This window comes from Diorhabda carinulata, chromosome 5 (genome assembly GCF_026250575.1).
Source record: "Diorhabda carinulata isolate Delta chromosome 5, icDioCari1.1, whole genome shotgun sequence".
Taxonomy (NCBI): Eukaryota; Metazoa; Arthropoda; class Insecta; order Coleoptera; family Chrysomelidae; genus Diorhabda; species Diorhabda carinulata.
Genome location: NC_079464.1, coordinates 13491864 through 13515730, shown reverse-complemented (window position 1 = coordinate 13515730; position 23867 = coordinate 13491864). Strand labels below are relative to the sequence as shown.

The 23867-nt window shown below is 31.4% G+C and overlaps 2 protein-coding genes across 2 annotated transcripts; one reads left to right on the top strand and one right to left on the bottom strand.

The window, feature by feature from the left end:
* Positions 1-375: 375 nt before the first annotated feature.
* Positions 376-6689, bottom strand: LOC130894420 (uncharacterized). Its single transcript, XM_057801258.1, has 4 exons — positions 6499-6689; positions 3726-3952; positions 3420-3659; positions 376-2527 (listed from the first exon to the last, which is right to left on the bottom strand). The coding sequence occupies exons 1-4, from the start codon at positions 6539-6541 to the stop codon at positions 2261-2263; spliced, it is 777 nt and encodes a 258-aa protein (XP_057657241.1). The 5' UTR covers positions 6542-6689; the 3' UTR covers positions 376-2260.
* Positions 6690-7336: 647 nt separating this feature from the next.
* On the top strand, positions 7337-13760 carry LOC130894419 (glyoxylate/hydroxypyruvate reductase A-like). The gene is made up of 6 exons (XM_057801257.1): positions 7337-7495; positions 7562-7930; positions 8667-8879; positions 10397-10554; positions 12635-12759; positions 12853-13760. The coding sequence occupies exons 1-6, from the start codon at positions 7396-7398 to the stop codon at positions 12887-12889; spliced, it is 1002 nt and encodes a 333-aa protein (XP_057657240.1). The 5' UTR covers positions 7337-7395; the 3' UTR covers positions 12890-13760.
* The last annotated feature ends 10107 nt before the right edge of the window (positions 13761-23867 follow it).

Here is a 23867-nt window from a genome sequence, read left to right as displayed (position 1 = left end):
GAATGGTTGACTATGATTTTTTCTTTTAGGAAAGTACAAAATTTTTGAAAAAAAATGCCTATTTATGCATTTTAAACAAAACAACCCTGATCTAAAGTACCTAAAAACTGATATGAAACATATTATTCGGTTACTAACCTAAATCGTATTTCTTAAATAAATAAAACAAATTGGGAGATAACCTTGCACCAAATCTAAGTTAAACTTTAGATCCAGTTCGAGGGCGATTCAACATGTTTCGATAGATCAGTAGGAAGCTATACAAGTTGCTATGCTTGGTTGGCTCACACAAAATTACTGAAAATTCCCGTCGAATCCCCGGTTTTTCTTGACTTTGCGAAGTCATGTAGACACCAATTTAAAAAAATTAAGAAGCTATTTTTGGATTTTATTCAATAAAAATCTGCACATACTTCATACAAATTTTTTGACAAAACATTTACAAGTGCAAAAATTATACAACGCAAGTTATGGTAAGTTCGATACACAGTAGCATTTATATATATATATATGTTACAGTTAAAACTAGTTTTTAGATAGAACTAGTTTTTAATGAATGCCTTTGTTAAAACTAGAATTAACTAATGCTCAAATCGAATATCAGTTAAAACTAGTTCTTACTAGACAAAACGCGTTACTCCGAGGATAGTCGGTTAAAACTGATTATAGTACTTCATTCTGATTTGTCGCCAGACATAACCTGATTCAATAAGTGCGAGCAAACAGAGCCGTTCGCTTTGTTTTTATTCCGATAAGCACGTATAATGAGGAATTTTCAAAGAAGTTATTAGTGATTCGGGATGACTTAAAAAATATTATATTATGACAATTTAGTGGACGAAATTGAATTGAAAAAGTACAATAAGCTGGCGGATATATTTACGTGGATGTAGCACAACGCCGACTGACGCGTGTGTGTAGTGCGATAGCTTCTCAGTCGCCTACTGCGCTTTCTTTTGCCCGCATAGCGTTTGCATGAAGCGATAGGAGGTTGAAAATAAAAACGGGCCTCATAGTATTAAGAAAAAAGAAGACAAAGGAAGTGGTCTTTTTGAGTAGAGGTGCGAGCAATACTTTTAACCCTTTGCACTCGTATGTCGCCGTATAGGCGGCATAATTAATTGGATAGTGATAATATTAGTGAAGAAAGTGACTATAGTATTGGTAGAGATATTATAGTTGCTAAAAGACAGAGAATCTTACCTTTACCATCAAGCTCAAGCAGCAGTGAAGACGACGAGAATATAAGACAACCTAGTAATTTTGGTCCATGGCAGGACATTACATTGCACGATCAGGTACCAGACAAGATTCTATTTACTTCTGGGGATAAAATGATAGAACCACAAATACAAGCTACTTGTACAAAACCCATAGATTTTTTCAAGCTCTTTTTTACCGATGAGCTAATAATAAAAATAGTGGAGCAAACAAATAACTACGCTAGACATAAAATTGCACAGAAGAGGTTGTCAAAATGTTCTACATGGCATACGTGGGTAGATGTTACAGTAGAAGAGTTTAACGAATTTATTGGTGTTATCCTAAATACGGGTACGATAACCGTATCTAATATCCAAAAGTATTGGTTACAAGAGTTTAACGCCAAAATACTTTTTTTTAGTAGCATATTTAGAAAAGAACGATTTTTAAAAATTTTTGGATGCTACACTTACATCAAGAGAGGTATCGGTAGACGAATCTGTTGTTGGATTTAAAGGTAAAATTAGTTTCTTAACTTACAACCCTAACAAAAAATCTAAAATTCGGAATCAATCTTTTCCCAACAATTCCGGATTTTACGATGTTGTACTGAATATATAAAATTATAAATTGTTTTCAATCCCAAATTAGTTTTTCTAGTGTTAGTTTTAAATACAGCTCGATATGATATCCGAAATATATCTAGTGGTAAATTCTAGTTTTAACAAACTAACAAAACTAAAAAAACTAGTTTTAACTAGGAAAAACTAGTTCTAACGAAATATGTGTTTTAACTGTAACAAATATTTGTATATAAAAAAAAATTTTGTGAATATTAAAACCTAAAAACTAAATCAGTTCTAAACGGGGCTTATAATAAAAATATTTTTAATTCTATTTTCAACATTTATATTTGAAACTCGCCGACTAACGCGCACAAAATACAAACACCAAACTACTTTTGAATAATTTTACTCGATGAGAGTATTTTATATATATATATTTATATAAGAAAAATTAATAGTGTGGACGCTAATCGGCCTATTGTGAAAATCGTTTAGCTAATAAAATGATTTTTCAGGTATTTCATCATACCAAAAGTGCGAAAACGTTTCGTTCCGATTACTTTCATCAACGCGTCGTCACAAATAGCGTACTGCTTATTTTTAGGGTCATATAAATCTTTTTCTTTGATTATCGCCCAAACTTTCTTCACTACTTCATGTCGAGCCATTGATTCTTGACCAACTAAAGCTGCAAGTTCGGGAGATAGAGTCATTACTTTCGTGTAACCGCTTCCACCTTTCTTTCCGCCACCGCCACCCTGCAAAATTTCATATAAAACAAAAAATTTCAAAGACTATTATAACTGAAAAACATTATTGTGTATATATAGTTGAATAAACACAAATACATATTTCTATAAGAAAATTTATTGATAATATTATTTTATGTAAGACCCGCAAATATTGATTTTGAAATGTACACGTTACACGCTTTACTTTAAAGGAATCTCTTCAAATTGCATATTCTGATGAACTACCAGTGGACTCAATATATATTGAACCGCCGACCACAGTTCTTTTACTGATGAAGAATCAGAGGATAAAGATTACAATGATTGTAGCATAGATAGGCTTCTTAGTCGTCAATTAGCAGCTGGCGCAGAATTGGTCTTGGCAGATGGACATAGAATTGATCCTACTGAAGAAGGAAAACCATATATAATAGGAGCGGACCAAACAGATACCTTTAAAAACAACATCAAAGACATCAGGACTAAAATTGTATTTTCAAGTTCAAATACTGTGGGAAAAAATTACTGTTTGAGTATTGTCTTCAGAGACTGAATTTAAACAATTTGGTAAAGCGTTTTAAAAAAGATAATTAGACCATTACCCATCTAAGATTGGAAGTTACTTTTTATTTATGGTTATAATAGACAATAGATGGATAATTTTTGGTTTGGATAAGGGAAATTTATTATGGGAAGGTTTGTTGAAGTTGGCCCTAATATAGGAGCTCTTCTGCATGGCTAAGGTGAGAATAATTGATAATAATAAATCCCCAGATCATAAGTCATTCATTTATAGCAAGATAGAATCAATGCAAAATACCGTTCATTCAATAAAAATTTTTATATATTTAAAAAAATGGAAAGCAGTATAAATCACATTACTTGAGACTTTTTAATAAAGAAGAAAAGTTTATCTTACTTTTTTGCCCTTCTTTTTGCCCCAATCTTCATCAGAATCTGATTCGGAGCCCTTCTTCTTCTTGGGAGGTAATTTGCGAGTCTTGATCGGTTTGGACTTTTTAGGCGAATATTCTTCTTCAGAATCTCCATCACTCTGTTCACTAACAGATTCGTCATCTGATCCTTTTTTGGCTTTTTTTGCAGCTGGTTTTTTCCCAGTTGAGCCACGTTTCTTTTTCTTTTCGTCCTCAGAGGGTTCCTTAATAGGAAACATTTTTTTGCATTATTTGAAACATTAATAGATAGTTAGAAAGAGTATACTGACCTCTTCTTCATCCTCTTCGTCTTCTTCTTCTTCCTCCTCCTCGTCTTCTTCTTCAGAATCTCCCTTCTTTCCCTTACCCTTCTTTTCTTGTTTTGAGCTAACAAATTCCATGACTAAGTCATCAATCTCCTTCTTTCTCGATTGCAAATTTGCACTTAATTTTTCTTCGAGTTCTTGTCTAACCTTCTTGGCAGATGTAGATGATAAATCGGCATCTTTGAGGATAGCTAAATAAAGGAATACACTTTGAATTTAATATATATGCAAATAACAAAATTTGAAACAACTTTTTCTATTGAGATGATTTGGAAGAGGTTATGTAATATGATAAGAAATTCGTATATTTTTGAAAAAATTCAATAATTATATTTTGAATTTTGAAATTAGGTCCCAACAAGGAAATGAAATTGTCTCAATGTAAATGTGAATCACATTATGTGACAGATTTATAGAGCTTTTTTAATTTAAGCGATTTTATGGGAGTGTACGTGGGGTGTTACTTAAGTTTTAAGAAATGGCAACATGGATGTCAATATGTCAAATCTTATAACGCCATAATAAAATATGACATTTTTACAGTTACTCAAAACATTCATCTTGGTAATGACTTTCGATGTGGATTAAACCAACAGCAATGTGCCGATCAAATGGTTTGTATTTTTGGTGACGAAGCACCATCTTGAACCACTGGTTTTCAGAATTCGATCGTAGTCGCAATTCGATAAAATTTATTATCAATTTGAGTATTCAAGACTGGCACTAGACGCTTTTGGTCTACTAGGTTCTTCTACGAGCGCCTTTAAAACAGACATACTTGCCAATGAAAGATGTTTGGAAATGAACCTGTTAATAAAAAAAGTAAAAAAAAAACCTTAGATCAGATCCAAACAAATTCTAGATTTCTAGTTTTGGAATAATCAGCGTTTTATCTTAACATTCAAGTGCTGAAAATTAACTAATTAACAAAAGCATAATTAATAAAAAATCGAGATGAAATTTTTTGTTTATTAATATATCTAATTATCCAATTTTTATTTATATTTCTTAATATTAATCAGTATTTTCACAGCTAAATTAAAATTATAAGCATAGTCGGTACAATTTCGAGAATTATGAATCGAATGAGACTTGAATCGTAATTTTCGATGATCCAGGTCAGGTTATGAATGAAATTGGACTTGTGAACCAGACTATTATGCTTAGTGCTTTGTTGTCTTGATCAAATAAACGATGTATTCATTTTAATTTCTGTATTATTTAGCACATTATCATAATTATTTCAAAAAATAATGTTATCCATGTTATCTTATTTAACTTTAACCATTTAGAATCAAAGTTAATAAAGTTTCTTATTTTGTGCATATAACTTTGTGTTGGGAAACAGACTTCTCTAACAGATTAAGTAATTCATTTACATAAAAGTATAAAAAATGTATCATTGAAGAACAACCATAGTTTTGAATACTTTCTCTTATGCATTTGCCAAATATTCAATTCTCTGTACACGATCATTTAGATAGCTAATTAACGAGATTAACGTTCCCTCTTATCTCCATACAGTTTAACTAATTCAAAATAGTTGTATCATAAACAACGTCAAATGCTTCAGCTAAGTGCAAAAATGTAACTATAACAAGTTTATATTCGCTCATGTAACATTTTCAATATAGTTTAATGCATATTAAGTACCTATTTGTTTAATAAAATTATGTTTATTATCAAATAGTTTTTTACATACTTGTATAAAATTAACTATTCTATAGTGTATGATTTTCCTAAGTTCTTGTTAAATAAAAAACTTCTGGATATTTATATCTAATATTGTTGGATTTATTACTCTACTTTCCCCCAATAAGCTTTGTATAGAGCGCGGGAGGTCAGTTTTCGCGGTACTTAGTTGACGCATGCGTTTGCAATTTTCAGAAATTTTCAAATTTTTTCATAAAACACAAGTAAAAACAGTGTTTTGTACCTAATCGTATCAAAACACGCCCAATAAATCGATAGTAAAAATTAAAAAAAAAATCTTAGCCTATTTTTAGAAAATTCATTATACAGAAAAATGACTGTAATCATTTTTGCTAAGTATATAATAGTGAGTTGAAAGAAAAAATCAGAAAAAAGTTTGACTGTGGTATCTGCTAGAAATCAAAACCCAAGCTAACATATAAAATGGAAGCAACTACAGCATACCTACACAAAAAGGAAAGTTCTATATTTTAATAACTATGTAACACCCTTGTGAACAAGTATTTAGTATAAGTGTAACGACGAAAAAGATTCGTTAATACTTTAACTTCATTTTATTTCTTACAAATTTTCCATGTCGTATTTTAAAAACTGAATAAAACATTATTTTGTACGCCAACATACATACGCCAAGTCGATCGTGTACACTCAACTCAAGTCAACAACTATCTGATTTTGATCAAAAACTTCTTTAAATGGAAAAAAATCGGGGAGAAAAACTCCTACGAAAATCGAAAATAATTTTATACATCGATTTTGTCCCTATCATTTTTTAATCAGAGGTGTAGTTTCAGAAAAAAATCCAAATACAGTTTCTCATATAAGTTCATATACCAATATCGCGTCGTTCAGCCATTGTTTATACGTATAGCAACGAGAATATTGGTGCAAGAGTAAAATGCCTGTTTTTGACTGTTAACCCATGAAAATCCATTAAGAAAAATTGTTCAAAAAAAAATTACAAACTTAGTTTTATCATTATCGCAGCTTCTTGTATAAAATGTAATGAAAAAATACCACTTACCGGCAATTTCTTTACGAAGATCTTCCTTTGAGATGTCTGCCATGTTGCTAGAGAGAGAACACTACTAAAAGTGAAAAGGATAAAAACATAAAGTTCAATCAACGAGTATGGCTCGACGACTGAGCTCGAAATGGCTGGGGAAACGGGGCAGATTTCTGTAGCTACCTGATCATAACACTCAGTGGGACAATAAAGAAACCCCTTCCATAGTTGGAAAAGAAATTTTGAAAATTACTTTTAAAATATTTTCTTATACGTATTAAATTATAACCAATTTATTAATTCCTAATACAAGCTTAGTATAAATTTGTAAATGACGTTTGTACTAGAGAAAGACATTTTCAAGATATTAAAAATTCTGTAGTTTTTATATACAAATTTATATAATAAAAACATTAAATATCCATTTTAGTAAAATCCTCTTATATTATTTCGGAGTTTTACTAGTAGAGGGCGTTGTTTATTAATAAACTTCTAGTATTTAAGGGTATCATATCGATTTTTTTTCGAGTATTACTAATTTACATATTTGTTGGATATGAAATATGTAAATATGAATCAAATATTGGGAATTATTTGTTGCAAAAACCTTCAGGAAAATATTGAATAAATGGCTATAATAGAGGATTGAATACGATAATTGATAGATCCTAAGAGGAATTATATGGGAAGAGTAGTTAAAGCGTGATTATTATTGTAAATTTGTTAATCTCTATTAAAAAATAGGTATTATCAGTTTGATAATTCTATTTTCTATAAACGTCTACTTCAATGCACAGAACGTACCCTCTATGTCATACCCAAGGGTATGTTTTGTGCTTCAGTGTTATCAAAGAACATAACCTTTCCAGATAACTTTTGTAAATAAAGCATCATATTATAATTTTTATTTTAAATATGATATCTACGATATCCGTTTTAAGTAGAATAAAATATATTGTACCTGAACTTCAACGTATATTACCCAATATAACTTTTTACGAAGTAAACGATGTAGGTTTGTAAACTTTTTTCTAGAAATTCATAGATTCCTTTATTCGATCCAACAATTCATGTTTTTTAGAAACAGATAAGAAGTTCAGAGATTCTCAAGTAATAATTGCGGATTTTGATTTAATAGCACCTTATATTTATAATTTATCACAAACAAAGTGGGTCCAAGGAACATGGGCGGGAGTGGAAAAATTGATGGAAAAAGTTGACAAATCGAAACCTCCCTCGTTTCCAATATCTCGGTTTACTGGTGATCACTTTGGAAAACTAATGAGCGAATATGTCGTGTCAAATATTGTAAATTTCGAGAGACGAGCTTTCAAAATAAGAGAAAATCAGATGTTGGAACAGTGGGATCCGAATAATGATATTCATAATTATAGAGCTATTTATGATTTGACTATAGGAATCTTGGGATTAGGTAGTATTGGATCTAGAGGTAAAAATCGATTCAAATTCTCAATATCTTATAGCTTCAGCACATTATTACAAATTTTTTTTTATAATTTATGGCATTTATGCTTATTTGTTTAATATCCACTTTTAGGATGAATAGAATTAAATACATCAGAATTAAAAAAAAATTGTTCTAGGTGTTGTTATTTTTTGCAATGAAACACTACCTAAATATATTTTATTATATAATATCACAATTGAATACCTAATTACAGTATATTTTTCTGAAATTCTTAATAAAGTCCAAAAAACTTTTTACCCTGACCTGTTCCCTGTCGGTTTTCAGTTAATTTGCAAATGATACATACTTTTTTCGTGTCATTTATTGAATTAGAGTATATTAAACATAAATTTCAATAAACATATTCAAGTATTGTGCAGAGAGGGGACGATATGGAAAGATTAAAAATGATACTGAAAAATATGAATTGTAAAAGCAACAAAAAGGCGAAATATAAAAAAAAGGAGAAAGTAATTATAAAGACCATTGAGCAAATGACTCCTTAAGAGCAACGTAAGGTATGAAAGATATGAAAAATGATAACAAGAGAGCGTAGACAACGACTAGTACTTCCAAATGTAACTAATCTTTTGGTAATACCATCTATGTCTCAAAGACTTCAACTTTGCAACTTTGAGTGTAGTTTTCTTCACCTTGCAAAAAGTGGGTATTGAACTATTAAGTATTAAGGCGTTTAATTAGTTGTAATACATTTTAGTTGCTAAAACATTGAATAACATGGGAGCAGTGGTATATGCATATGGTAGAAGAGATTCTATCGATTTAGATGAATTTGAATATGTATCGAAATACTTCAATAGTGATAATTTATCGGAAATTTTGAAAAGTTGCGATTACATTGTTAATATTTTACCCAATACTCCACTCACAAAGGGATTATTGAATAAAGGTGTTTTAGAAAACTGTAAAAGTAAGTATATTTTTCAATAATCCATGACAAAAATTTTTGTTATATTTTTCAATTTATGTTACTCTTCTTGCAATAAACATGATAGCCTCAGTGTATATGGAAAACATAGAAAAATCAAAGAGTTTACTGGCGGATTTACAGAAAGGCAACAAAGAATGTGTTAACAGACCTAATGTCAATATAATGTTGGATAAAGGGAACAAAAGCAGATATTGGAGAGCATACTTTGAAGAAGACTAAGGAAACAACTTTGTAATAGAGGAGGCATTGGAATGACCATACTCGATGTAATGTACACAACGAAGACAAAATGAAGAATTATTTGAGAGAAGCGACGTTAAGTGGTATAGGCAAAATAAGACATGTATAGTGTAGAAAATATATCACATTAAAGTATGGCGCCATCTATGAGGTGCAAAGGACAAAATTTTACAGTTCTCTCTAAAGAAATTCGCTTAAGGCGCCTTCTGTTCCAGTCTAAAGGAAACTACGATTAATAACAACAATGAACGTTGATGATTAGTTTATTATTAATTATTGAGAGCATTAATTTAAATAATAACTATCCTATCATTTAAGTTGGACCAAATTACCGCCAACTTTCATGAATATCAGTTGACTTGTTTTTGAGTCCATTCGGAACATACACGCGGACAATGAATTTTTATATACTAAGATTGAAATCTGAAACAGAATAGCGCAGACAATTACAGAATAAAATGTGAAAAGAAAGTGTTGTGACCTAAAAAGTTATCTCCAGAAAATACACTGAAATATTTACTTACTAAATTATAAGAAATTTGTTAATTTGATTTTATTTTTTGTTATATTTAAAATATTTTAGTTGTTTTGTTGGTGATAGCGTCTCTAGAATCGATAGAAAACTGAAAAATATTTGTTCATTAAAACATTCTCGTAATGCCATCCGCCAAAAATTTTTAATGCTACTAATTAATAACGAGTCCTACATAAAAATATAAAACTAAATTATTTTTTTAATATTCTCTTAAGCTTCCTATACTGGGTGTTTCAAAAAAAGGTGTTTCCGTCTCTAGGATAAATAGAAAACTTAAAAATATTTGGAGTTTGTTCAGTAAAAAAATTTCGTAACTCCATCCGTATTCAAGATCGAAGAAAAATTAGTTTTACATATACGATTTTGTCGCAACTACTAACAACATTGTATTGTATTTTATACGAATATTTCTGTCTCTCATAGAGGGCGCTAATTACACGGTTCGTTCCAAGTAGTATTAAACATAACATAACAAATGCTTTGGCAGTAACATATCTTCATTCTTGAAATTTTCTTACATTATACAGGGTATTTAACTTGTTACGATGTTTATGGAAAATTGGTTATAACTTTTTAAATACCCATTAGAATACATCACAACTCGATGTTATTGTAATGGATACGTTAAGTTTCGCAACTTTAAATGCCTATAACACAAAAACGAATTTTTTATAATATAATATTATATTTTTATGTATAATATTATATTTTTTTAATTTAGATAAGCAGAGCGTTTTTATAAATGTTGGGAGAGGTTCTATTATCTCTGAAGAATGTTTGTTGACTGCTTTGAAAAATAAATGGATATCTGGAGCAATATTGGATGTTTTCGAAGAGGAACCTCTAAGAAAAGACAGTGCACTTTGGAAAACTCCTAACGTAAGTGCCAAAATACAATTCCAATTATTATAATATATTGTAATAATCGATTTATAGAGTTGAAACTTGAAATTCCTTAAACAAAGTAGTAATGGTGAATCTGTGGTTTTTCTTTAACCCTTCCTGTCAACACGTTGAACCAGGTTATCTGAAACGACAGATTTGCCTCCTTGGCCCCCTTTATCATGCACATCATTACACAACACCATAACTCATGAAGTTTTTCCCATACACACGACTCATTCTCCTTCAACACTATGGCCTTCAGCCTGAAGAAAACGAATCACACTTGGTGGGAGTATCAATAATGGCGGATATGTTTACGCGGCTGTAGCATAACGCCGACTGACGCCTGAATGTTAATGGCGGAGTGTGTAGTGCAAGAGTTTTCTTTAAACATACACACGACTCTTTCTCCGATGGATTTTTAATACACTATGGCCTTCTGCTTCAATCATATCTGTCAAACAGAACCTTCAGAAGAAAAGTTATTGATGATACCTCGGAATTTAAGCCTATTAAAGCTGGAGTTCCACAAGGTGGACACATTGATACTGGATATACATGAGGATCCAATAATAGCTTCTGCTAATCTCCAAGATCACTTATTTCAGATTAAAGAATGGCTCGAAAGATGCAGAATAAAAATTAACGAAAACAAATCCCAGCACTTAACATTTAACCTAAGAAAAAGCCAATGTGTCTTTCGTCAAATACCTGGGATTACAGTTAGACTCTAAACTCAACTAGAGGGAATACCTAGCAAAGAAACGAGAGCGAATGAACCCAAATTTCCGAATATTGGCTACTCGAAAAAAGATCTCCAGTCATCATACCCATCTGGACCTATGGAATAGAATTATGGGGATATGCCAGCAAATCTAGTATTACTCAATTGTACGTCCCAAACAAATTGATCCATCAAGATCAACAATACAAGAGACTGTATAAGAAATAAGCCGTAACCATTACCTAAAGCTGAACAGTCATCCTAATCTACTACTACAGATAATAACTCAAGAAACTGGAACGAAGCTGGCCAATTGTTCCCAAATAAAGTGCAGGAGACTTGGAGAAGTCTCATCAGGACATTCCCTATAGGTTTGTTTTCCTGGATAACTCTCTCTCTTAGTCTGTTCAATTCCTTCCTTCCAGGTCCTCGAGGGTCTTCCTCGATTGTGTGCCATTTAAACAAAATGAGATTTTGTTATTTAAAAAATTCGATATTCGTACAGTAAAAAAAGACTCGAGGGACCGAATAGGTTCATTTGGTGAAAATTAGCTATAACGAGGCTCAAAGGCAACGTTGGTAAATTTTGATCAATGTTTAATTAACCTGCTGATATTACAGTATAAAATGTATAGAAAATAAAATAAAACTTCTATGTATTTACCATAACAAGATGTTTGGACACGTTTTGACATGATTTTACGTTTCTTCCTTTCAACTAGCAGTTAAATTCACTAAATTGAGGTTCTGACTAAAAAAATTCGTTACGTAGAGGTTATATTATATGTAATTTGTTTTTCCAGTATCGAGTCGATTGTAGAATTCTCGTACAAGATTTTTTATGACTTCAGGGGTTATTTTGGTAATTCTTTCAATTATCTTAACTTTTAAATCAGTAATTTTGTCTGGTCTATAAGAATATACTTTTGATTCTAAATAACCGCATAAGAAGTAATCGATAGGAGTCAAATCGGGGGATCTAGCCGGCCATTCGATCGCTCTACGTCTTCCAATCCACGTATTGGGAAAAACCTCGGTGATGAGTAGATTAAAGGCGGCAATTTGAATAAATTTGCACTGGCTGATGCTTGATCCGAGCACATATGATGTTCTACCATTTGATTTGACCTTTGACAGATTTGACAGCCAGACAGATATAGAGAAATTATCAAACCTTTGTGCCGGGAGATCACCTTGAAGTTGTTTTTTCATCCTTTGCTCTTTTAGTCCATCGATCTTTCGTTATTCTATCGATGTGATCTCTTCAATATCGTCGTCCCCATCTTGTGAATCGTTCTATATCCTGAATTGTAAGATGTATTTTCATTACAATAAAATTAACTTTTTCAGGTAATTATAACACCCCACGTGGCAGCAACTAGCAGAGCGAAAGATATAGCAGAAGTAGTTAAGGTTAATCTACAGTATTATGAAGCGAATTTGAAAATTCCAGCTACCATTGATTTCATCAAAGGGTATTGAAATGAATGATAATTGTAAAAATATATTTATAAATAGTGCCACAGATTCAGTATAATCTTTCTTTTAATTTCCATTATTTTTTTTAGGATTCTCAAAATACTTCACCTTAATAATAAACTGTGAAGGCAAATGGGATCAAAGTACCATACAAGCAATGGACAGAAATGACATTAAATGGTATACGGACGGATTAAAAACAGCAAAAGGAACTGGAATAGGAGTGTACATAACCAGAACCGAACACTCTGAAAGTCTGGACAGCACATTAAGAATTTTTCAAGCAGAAATTAATGCAATTGGAAAATGTGTCCAGTTCAATCTAGAAAGAAAAAAAATCATTATCCTGTTCGTTAGTCAAGCTGCCATTAGATCTCCAAGCTCTAATATCATAAAATCAAAACCCTGTGAAGGGAAATTGAGGAGAAGATTAGCTCGCTAAAGTTGGGGCAGACAAGCCCTTCATGGGGTATCAGCTACAGAACAATGGAAAAAGCACTGGGAAAGAAGAAGGTAGATAGGAGCAAAACCAATTACCTATATCTATATAAATCTATAAGGGCTGAAACAGGCAAAGACTCTTCTGGGAAACTATATCCAGAGAAAATCTGCTGACTGTATCAACCTAAGCTAGAACAATCTAAGAATATCAACAGGAGTCCTATCTTAGCAGATAATGCTGCACGAAGGACGACATCTCTATCCATATTCTCTCGAAGTGTGAAACACTAAAGAACTCCATGGCACTACACCTGGGTGCGAATGGAATAGAAGACGAAGATCTTAATTAAAGCCATACCACATTCTAGACTTTTTAAAAGGAGTGGAATTAACAGATCAGCTGTAAAGTCTGGGTTCTCTAGTATCGCAGCAAGAAAGGTGGACACAATAAATCCTTTGGGTCGCAATGTATATGAGACACCAAACCTATTCATACATCAAAATATCAAACAAATAATCTGTCTTATAACAAGATAATAAAAGAATTTTAGTTTTCAAAAATAATTTTTCGTTGCGATGCTTAGAAAAAAAAATTGTCGCTCTAAAAAAAAGGGAGTTACAGCATTTTTGAGATATCCGAATTGGGTGCTAATTTTTTTCTAAAAATGTCTGTCTAATTCAAGCAAATACCTGTAATTTTTGATCTGATTCATTTTTTTTGTTGTGTAATTACGGTGTGTTGTTTGTAGTTATTCACCGTTTGGTTACGTTAGAAATAAATGCTTTATTTAGTTTATATAAAAATTAAAATAAAATTCAATTGGAAATGCAGAATAATAAATTAGCAAAGTTTGAAAAGATAAAAGCGATATTAATTAATAAAAGTATTAATCATCCGAGTTCCATCTTTCAAATTCTTCTTCTTGTTGTTCTTCTTCATCTTCATTCTAAGTGCATGTAAATTGCGTTAATAGCAATGTATCGCACGTCGCCTCATTGGAATCAAACGGATCCTCCACTGTTGGCGATTCTATATTAGAGCCTTGACAAGGTGTACATGTCAGAGAAAAAAACAGACTTTTTACAATCACATTTAGCATTGCATTCCTTTTTGCAGTTGTGAAAAACTGTGTTCACCAGTTCCTCCGGCGCAGGTGAGAGTAAAGTTTGAACGAATTCTAATGTATTGTTAACCAACTTCCATCCCAAGTCTGTAGGATCTAGCTGATAACCAATATTCACTTGAAATTGATAATATACACTAAAAAGATGTTGATGAGTAGTAACTGAAGTTGGTTCTTACAGCAGGTATTCTTGTGACCTTTTAGATCGTTTTTGAAATATTTGTGATTTTTTTAAACATTTGGTACATTTGGGATAATTTCTCAAAATTTTGATCACATTTGGAATATTTGGGATCATTTCTCAACATTTTGATCATTTTTGGAACATAGGATAATTTTGTCTACATTTAGTTTATTTTTGGACCTTCTAGAATATTTGTCATGATTTTTCTCAACATTTGATACATGGGATCATTTTTCAACATTTTTATGATTTTTGGAACATTTAGGATCATTTTGTCAACATTTAGATTATATTTGGGACCTTTTAGATCATTTTAGATCACGTTTCGAACATTTGTGATCATTTTCTTCACATTTTGGATTATTTCTCAACATTTTGATAATTTTTGGAATATTTGGTATTATTTTGTCAACATTTAGTTTATTTTTGAGCCTTCTAGAACATTTTTGGAACTTTTGTGATGATTTTTTTCAACATTTGGTACATGTGGGATCGTTTTTCAACATTTTGATCATTTTTGGAATATTTGGGATCATTTTGTCAACATTTAGATTATTTTTGGGACCTTTTAAATCATTTTAGATTGTTTTTGGAACATTTGGGATCATTTTTGGAATAATGGGGATCACCTGTAATCGTTACTAACAGTTCTTGTAAGAAGGCGTAGTAGCGCCATCTTTTATCGAAAATAAACGTGTGGTTAACTATGTCGATACATTGTGGAATAAAAATTATTTTTAGATAATATCCCGCTACTTTTTCTACATTTATAAATATATATAAACTTGAATCTAAAATTATATTAATAATTCCGGAATAAATTGATCTACGAATCTATTTTTTTTTTCAAAAAAGTAGGATACTTTTATTTAAACAATACGTGTTGCTTAGATAAATCTCTAAATCGATTTATCAAATCTATTTTAAGCGGAAACATTTACTTCCGGGGATACCGGAAGTGGTCATTATTGACATATATCGAACCATAGATAACTTTTTTCGATAGATCTCATCAAGATCGATCTGTGTGTGAAAAGTCATTATGTTTGACGCATGCGTAAAGAGTTTCTGTGAAAAATGTATGCAAATGCATTATTTTTATCAAAAAATCAATAGATAAAATGAAAATTTTGGTAAGGTTAGGTTAGGTTGTGTTAGAGACTGAAATGAAGTTAAACAAAAATGATTTCCTTCAATCAAATATTTCAATTGGACTTGAATCTATAAACTTTTTTGTTTTCTTCTATTGATGAAATGGACGGGTATAATGCTATCAGAGGTCTCCAGCAGGCCTCAATTCAAGGTATGAACCCCGCTATCTGAAACAAATCCTTCTTTTTTCTTCAGGAAGCATAATTCATGCAGATGGCTGGCTAGCCTATGGATGCCTCAGCAATGAAGGCTACACTCATGAGTGAGTCAATCAAAATTAAAGATTTGTTTCTGTTAGCGGGGCTTATACCCAAATAAATTGAGGCCAGCTGGAAAGCATTCTTCCGCGAAAGGCATGTACCTTCAGAAGATTGAAAGGATAAAATCATAGAATATCCATGACGACGAGAATGTCGTGAATCTGAACCAAAAATAGACCCATTCGTTTCATTAATAAAAGAAATCAAAAAAGGTTTTTCAAATGTAAAAGTTATAGATTTAAGTCCAATTAAAATATTTGATTGAAGAAAATAATTTTTGTTTAACTTTATTTCAGTCTCTAACAACCTAACCTAACCTATCCTAAGCTAACCTAATCTAACCTCACTTATCTTAACCTAACCTTACAAAAATTTTCATTTTATCTATTGATATTTTGATAAAAATAATGCATTTGCATACTTTTTTCACAGAAACTTTTTTGCTCATGCGTAACACATCATGACTTTTCACACACAGATCGATCTTTATGAGATCTATCGAAAAAAGTTATCTATGGTTCGATCTATATCAGTAATGGCCACTTCCGGTATCTCCGGAAGTAAATGTTTCCGCATAAAATAGATTTGATAAATCGATTTCTCGTAATATCAATAGTCTATGTATCGAGTTTCAAGATGTGTCAAAAATACTATTAAATAATTTAACCTCCTAAAAATGTTACAAAAATAAGAAAAACCGATGCGTGTGGTAAAAAATTGAACGTTTTAGATTAAATCATAGAGTAAATAGATTTATTCCAATTTGTACCATATAATAATGTAAAATTTTCTATTAGAACTATTCAATTAAAAAAAATCACACAAATATATTGTTATGAAAAAACTCTTTTACCACCTGAAAATTTTTATTTGCTCCCCTAGGAATGAATAGAAAAATAAAATTTACTTAAGATAGAACAGAAAGGATATTTCTATGATTAAAGACAAAATATATAACCTGGCATGTATTATTCAATCAGATTTTTATTATTTATAACAAAATTGCGAAATTGGTAACAAATGAAAAATTCGTTGGTTCACGTGTTTAGATTTAGACGAAAAAAATGGATAAACTCGTAACTGATCCGATAGTATAAACTAAAGCTCAATAATTAAGTTATACTGTTTAATTCAATTATTGTATCATTGTCTGATTACCTAATCATCATTTATATTTATACCAGACCGTGCTGAGGTAAAAATACGAGGGTTGCTGCTTGAATTTCAAGTCAAATAAAAATAATTATAGTTGGATATGTGTTGTTATTTTCAGTGGGTTTGGGTTCTTTGTTGAGAAATGATACTTGTTTTGATTAACAAAACTCTTGATAAACAATCGTCGGATTGTTGCTCAATACTTAAAAATTCTCAAAATTACAAATTGGAACACGTTTGTGTGTCATACTTCACTGTCACTTGAACATAACTAAGAGTGCTTATTGCCTACCAACTCAACTAAATTGAAAATTAACATGAACATGGTTACCTACTTTGACTCTATATAAAACAAAATAGTGTGAGGTAAGGATAGGGTCAAGGTTGGGGTAGGTCGGGTCACCTGTCAATTTGATCAATTCTTAACAATATGGCTTCATGGTTTTCGATTGACGTACCTCTAAATCATTATTTGAAAAGATCTTCAGGTGTCACTAGGCGGATTGACTGTTCAAAAACGTTTTTGTTTGAATTTATATGTGAGATCTAGTCGTGTTGGAGAATAATTAGTTTTCTGCGATTGCTTCCCCTGAATAAAGCAGACAAATATTGGTGAACCATTCAGAATTTAACTATCCACGTTGCTCTAATGGAACGTCCAGTTTCGAAAAAAACAGACGACCATTTGCTACGAAGTACTTTATGCGCGAACAATTTTTGGATTTGACTCAAGGTTCATATTTATAAATTCATGAATATAAGCATGTAGACATCTTTTGAAACACTGTCATTGAATTAATTTTTTCAGCATTTTTTTGCACCAATCGACCTGAGCTTTTTTTGAGCGATTGTCAAATGTCAAACTTTATTATGGCAATGTCAGATTTGACATATTCACATCAGTGTTGCCATAAATAAAAACTTGAGTATCAATTTATGAGATTGGTTTCTGAAACTATCCAAAAGATTTTACATAAAATGGACTATAAATGAAATTATTAGAAAAGAATTAATAGTCTGGCGTACAAGTTCTACTTATTATTTTAACTCAGTTTTTCCAGCTTTTGTTAATAATTTACCACTGCGCCACTGGTGAATAATGCTTCACCAGTTGGAGAGATTTACTGTCCCTCCGATTTCGTCCGTTGTATACTCCAATACTATAATTAATAGGCAACAGATAGTAAGTATACACTTTGATCTGGGTGTCTTATCATCCACTCTGTACTCCCCAATTAAAATGATCGAATCGGCCATTTAATATGCCCTTTTAAACGCGTTAAATTTCTGTTATGATTGAAAAAATTAATAATTTTCAACCATGTACCGACGAAAATCGTTATTGGTTGCGTATCGTCTTTTATACAAAAGAGAAGAAGAAATATTGTTAGCGAAAAAACTGAAATTACAACTAATCATATTCATGAATCTAAATAATTTTGTTTATTTAAAAAATTATTATAAAAACTCAAAAAGTTTTCAAAAGAAAAAGCAAAATCTGGTAAAGATAATGTCATAGTTATAATGGAGAAACAGCAATATTTAGAATCCAGCGAACTAATTGCCAATAATACATCGTATGAAGAACTTACTAATGATTCCACATAACTGCCATCTGTCTCTATTCTGTTAATTTTCTCTCCCACATTTCTTTACTATGCCCTCTCTCCAGCTTCCAGGTAGTCTCCCTAATCTCCTTTCTCCTTGTGGTGCCCACTTTAGGACTTGTTTAGGTATTCTGTTGTTTTGACATCCTTTTTTACATGACAATATCAGATTAGTGGTTTGATTTTGATGTTATCGATTTATTTGTGTTTATTTTGTATAAAACAAACATAATGTAGGAAAAAATATCGGGCGCATTCGCCAACTTTTAGATTCTATTAGTATAATGCGATAGGACCGGCTTCACGGTTTATATCAGTAGGCGAGTTCGTAACAATATTATTTTTTTTGTAAAGTAACTTTTTGATAAGTTATCCTTCCGTCAAATCGCTCTCGTACTATTTGAATATATGCAACAAAGTAGTAGCAGCTATACAAATTCATTTACTAAATTTTTTTATCACACCTTGTACATTTCTGTTCTGTAGTCATATTTTTCCATATATGTAATACTTCTGGAGGCTTTTTCGACTAAGGGAGACAGAATCTCTATCCTCCAAGGTTCCAGCTCGGTTCTGCGCATTCTCGAGCATGCGCAGTATAGATAAAGTGTCTCGAACGAGAGAGAAAATGAATATTGTTGGCACCGTTTTTTCCCATACCAACTGTCAATATATTATTACATATATGGATTTTGTCCTATTCGGACAATATAAAAATAAGAAAAGAAGAAGAGATATACCTACTGCTTTTAGTTTTATGTTTACAAATTTGCATAAAAGTTTATTGATCTAGTAAATCTACACAAAAGAGATTAAAAAATCAATAAAAATCGATAAATTTGTTACTTTTTAATTAAACAGCTTTTATTTTATAAATTGATTGCGGCATTTAATTATAATCCTAAATCTCACTATGACGCAAATTATTTTTCTCGATTTCTACGAATTGGTCTAACGGATATGTCGGGACAAATTTGTAGCAACTCATTCTACATTTTGTACATCTTGAAACGGCGATTTCGATGTATGGTGACCTGATTTTAATTGCAATTTATACTAACCAAACTGAAAACGTCTTTATATACGAAAACGTATATCGTAATTATTTCTTCGATTGGACGCGATACGCTTTATCACTGCAGTGCATCAAACATACTACAAGGCCACGGCCTTTCAAGCGCGCTTCGTCGACTGTATACAGGATAAAGTTTTTTGAATCAATAGATGTTACCAAAAAATCATAACGAAATTAATCGCATGATCAACTAACTTGCCTCAGTTTTCAGTCAATTATTTTAACTACTATTAGGTTTTGCAATCTATTAACATATTAACAACAAAAAAATCCATTTCTATAGATCTAGAGACAGGATCTTCTTTTTTTGATACAACTTTGTGTCGAAATTTTGGGATTTATATTTTTATTTTAAATTTATAAATTTATATTGTTTTATATTATAATTTTATATCCAATTGTTCATTAGAATTGTCCCCCTTTCTCTAGCAGTAGTCATTTCGTCTTCTGTATGCATTCGTTATGGCACTTCTTGATTTAACTCTTCTCATATTGCTTTTATTAGTTTTGCATCTACCCTCGCACTTGATATACTCGAAATATACAAGTGGATACAAGTGGTCTACCTCTTCTCTTCTTTTTTCTATCGAATCTCTCCATCCCCACGATTTTTCTCAATATCATCATTTAACATTTTATTTTGTTCTTATCTTATTGATTCTTATCGTCTTTTATTGTTTTGTTATCGCTGTTATAAAAAACGATCACAGTCTAACAAAAACGTGTTGATGATTCAAAACATGACAATAGATGAAACATGGATCGATCACTTCAATCCGGAATCAAAACGGTCATCATCTAAATGGATTGGTGAATCAAGTCCGAGGCGTCCAAAGTCAGCTGGGAAGGTTATGGCTTCAGTATTTTGGGATGCGCATGGAATATTGGTCATCGACTATCTTCAAAATGAAAAAAACCATCAATAGCTAATACTACATAGAGTTGTTGGACCGTTTGAATGCAAAAAACAGGCACATATATCGAAAAAAAAACCACTGTTTCACCAAAACAACGCACCGATTTACAAATCGATGGTTAAATCGAACGAAATACGTTTCGAATTACCTTCTCATCCACCGCGTAGTCCAGATCCGGCCCCCAGTGACTTTTGGCTGGTTTCAAAAAAATACTAGCCTACGTAAAATTCAGCTGAATTGAAGAAGGAAGTGATGAAACTGAAGCCTATTTTGAGACAACAGACGAATCCTTTTACAAGCGCGACATCGAGAACTTAAAGAAACGTTGGAATTATTGTTTGTTCTTAAAAGAGATAACATTGATGAATAAAATCGATTTTTGACGAAAAAAAAAATGTTTTTCGTAGTTAGTCACACGATTTATCAATTCTAGTTGAAGATCTGATAATTTTGATTAAACAAACGATTATTTTTCTCAGTGTATTCGTCTTAACTACCTAATTAAATAAATTCTTATGGGTACCTATTTGTAATACACCTCATCATCTTCATTAACATGCTTTTCTTCCCACAAAATGAATGTATTAATAAAAATTGATGCTAGGTTTTCGGGATTTTTTCTCTTCGTTTCCTCAAAAATGAAAAATTCGTTGTCCACCTGCCAACAGAACCGTGTATTCGACCATGTGAATTGTTCCTCGAGAAACATACGATTTGAATATTTTTTTGTTTTAGCGATCATTATTTGATAATAAAAGGTTCGCCAGTAAAATTTTTAATGTTTAAAATAAAGGTACAGAAAAATTGACTATAAGTAGATGTCTTCTGGTTCCAGCGTCGAAATAACTTAATTCGTTCGCGTCCAAATGTTCTATGGAATTGAGACTAAATTTAAAAAGCGTCTAATTCTGTCAGCTCTATTCTCAATTTGAAGTGAAAACAGTTGATTACCGACGTTCCGCCACTGACGTCTTTCACGTAATCTAATAATTTAAAATTTCGACCGAAGAGAAATGGATGATGCGAATAATGCAACGGACGTCGAAATAAATCATGAGCTGCTGAGATTGTGTGTTGTGCATAAATAGACGAAAATAGAGTTAATTATAGAGCTGGACAGAGAGTGATAGAAAAAGATGCGAAATATATAAATATGCAAATAAAAATTGCTCGCCCGAGGCTGGTGAGCTTTAACTGTAAATATGAGTGTACAAATCTTATAGACTAAATTATTTCATGCGTGATTATCCGTTGTAATTAGTGAGAAATTTTAATTATCGATAGTTACTTCTTGTTTTCTTCTATAACTCGGATGATTGGAATCAATACAAGATGGATATTTACATATATCTAATTACACAGTCAAAGTTCAGGTACCACACTATAAACAATTGGTGAAAAATCACAATATACAGATATGCACTACATGCACTATGATTTGTAATCCTAATTTTCGTTAATTTTGTTTGTAAGTGTAAGTTGATTCTAATCCATAGGTTAAGAACTTGGGACGCTGTTGTATTATTGTTTCACATGTTTATTTAGTTTACATATATGGTGCGATGTCGTTTTTAGATTTCTGTAATTATTACTCGGAAAACTATATCAAAGTACTATACAGGGTGTCCCACGACGAGTTAAAACTATCTGTATATATGGCAAAATACTTGTAGTAATATTTCTGTGTTTGGGTTTTCGGATATGATCTTTTTAACGAGAATATTTTCAAAGATGGTAGAACCGGAAGTTGACTGTAACTTTGTTATTTAAATGAAACACTCTGTATACTGATACATTTTTGAAATCTACGTGAAATTTTAGTATACTTTTGTCTGAAAACTTTTTTCGAAAAATGCATACATTTGAGTTATTAATTTTTTTGTAAAAAATTTGATCGTTGCAAACCCTTATGAATTGTTTTTTTAGGGTGATACCCTTAAATATATGAAAATTGTTTCTATTCGTTTGCTTCAAGCAAGGTCAGACGTATTTGAATCTATGTTGAAAAACTTTCCATTTTATACAGGGTGTGTATAAAAAGTACTCAAAGTTTAACTTCATAAATATTAAATTTCTCTATTTTTTTAAATAGAACCACCCGGTTTTTTCTATTTTAATGCATTCAGGGGCACAAAATGAGGCAAATTCCTGTATACTTTCCTATACCTAAATCTTACCGTTATCCAAATATTAACTGTTTTCTGGAAATTTTTAGAAATGCAGGTGTGGTCTACATTTGAACACTTTTATATACACCCTGTATAAAATTTTTAACATAGATTCAAATACGTCTGACCTTGCTAAAAGCAACCGAACAAAAACCATTTTCATATCTTTAAGGATATTCTCGTGAAAAAATAATTTCTAAGGGTCTGTAACAGTCAAGTTTTTTACAAAAAAATTAATAACTCAAAAAGTATGCATTTTTCGAAACAAGATTTCAATTAAAAGTATACCATAATTTCACGTAGATTTCAAAAATGTAATAATATACAAGATGTTCTATTTAAAATAACAAAGTTTTTGTCGATTTCCGGTAGAACCGGAATCTTTGAAAATATTTTAGTTAAAGAGATCGTATCCCAAAACCCTAACGCAGAAATTTTCATGATTTTGCTATAAGTGTTTTGCTATATACAGATAGTTTTAACTCGTCGTGGGACACCCTGTATATACATTCAATTTTAGCGACATTATGTACTGTATGAAAAAAACTTGAAACAGGTCGATTTTTATTCTTAAATTGATAATTTACAGTATGCAAAGATTATCTCCATTAAGCACCCCCTTTGAATTAAAATAGCTCCCTTCAACATTTTAATTAAGAAAGGGAGTCGTGTGGCACTTATACCAAATTAAAAAATGAAAAATAATGTTTACTCCCCATATAAAATTCGGTAAAGATGTAACAAACCGTCAGTCCACGTGGACTCATCATATCCACTATTTACCAATGAAAACATCGAATCGTAAACATAAATTCATTCTTATTGGCCGAAGCCGTAGATACACAAATTCTTCGAAATATTCTTGTTTAACAGTCTGCGATAAACAGTGGCTTGATGAGATTAATTTAATTAATAAATTTCTCTAAATAAATACAAGTAGAAAATTGATGTGTTGAACATATTATCAAAGAAGAAGATGAGTATGTGGTACCACCCTCTTCACAACCCTTAATAATTCATT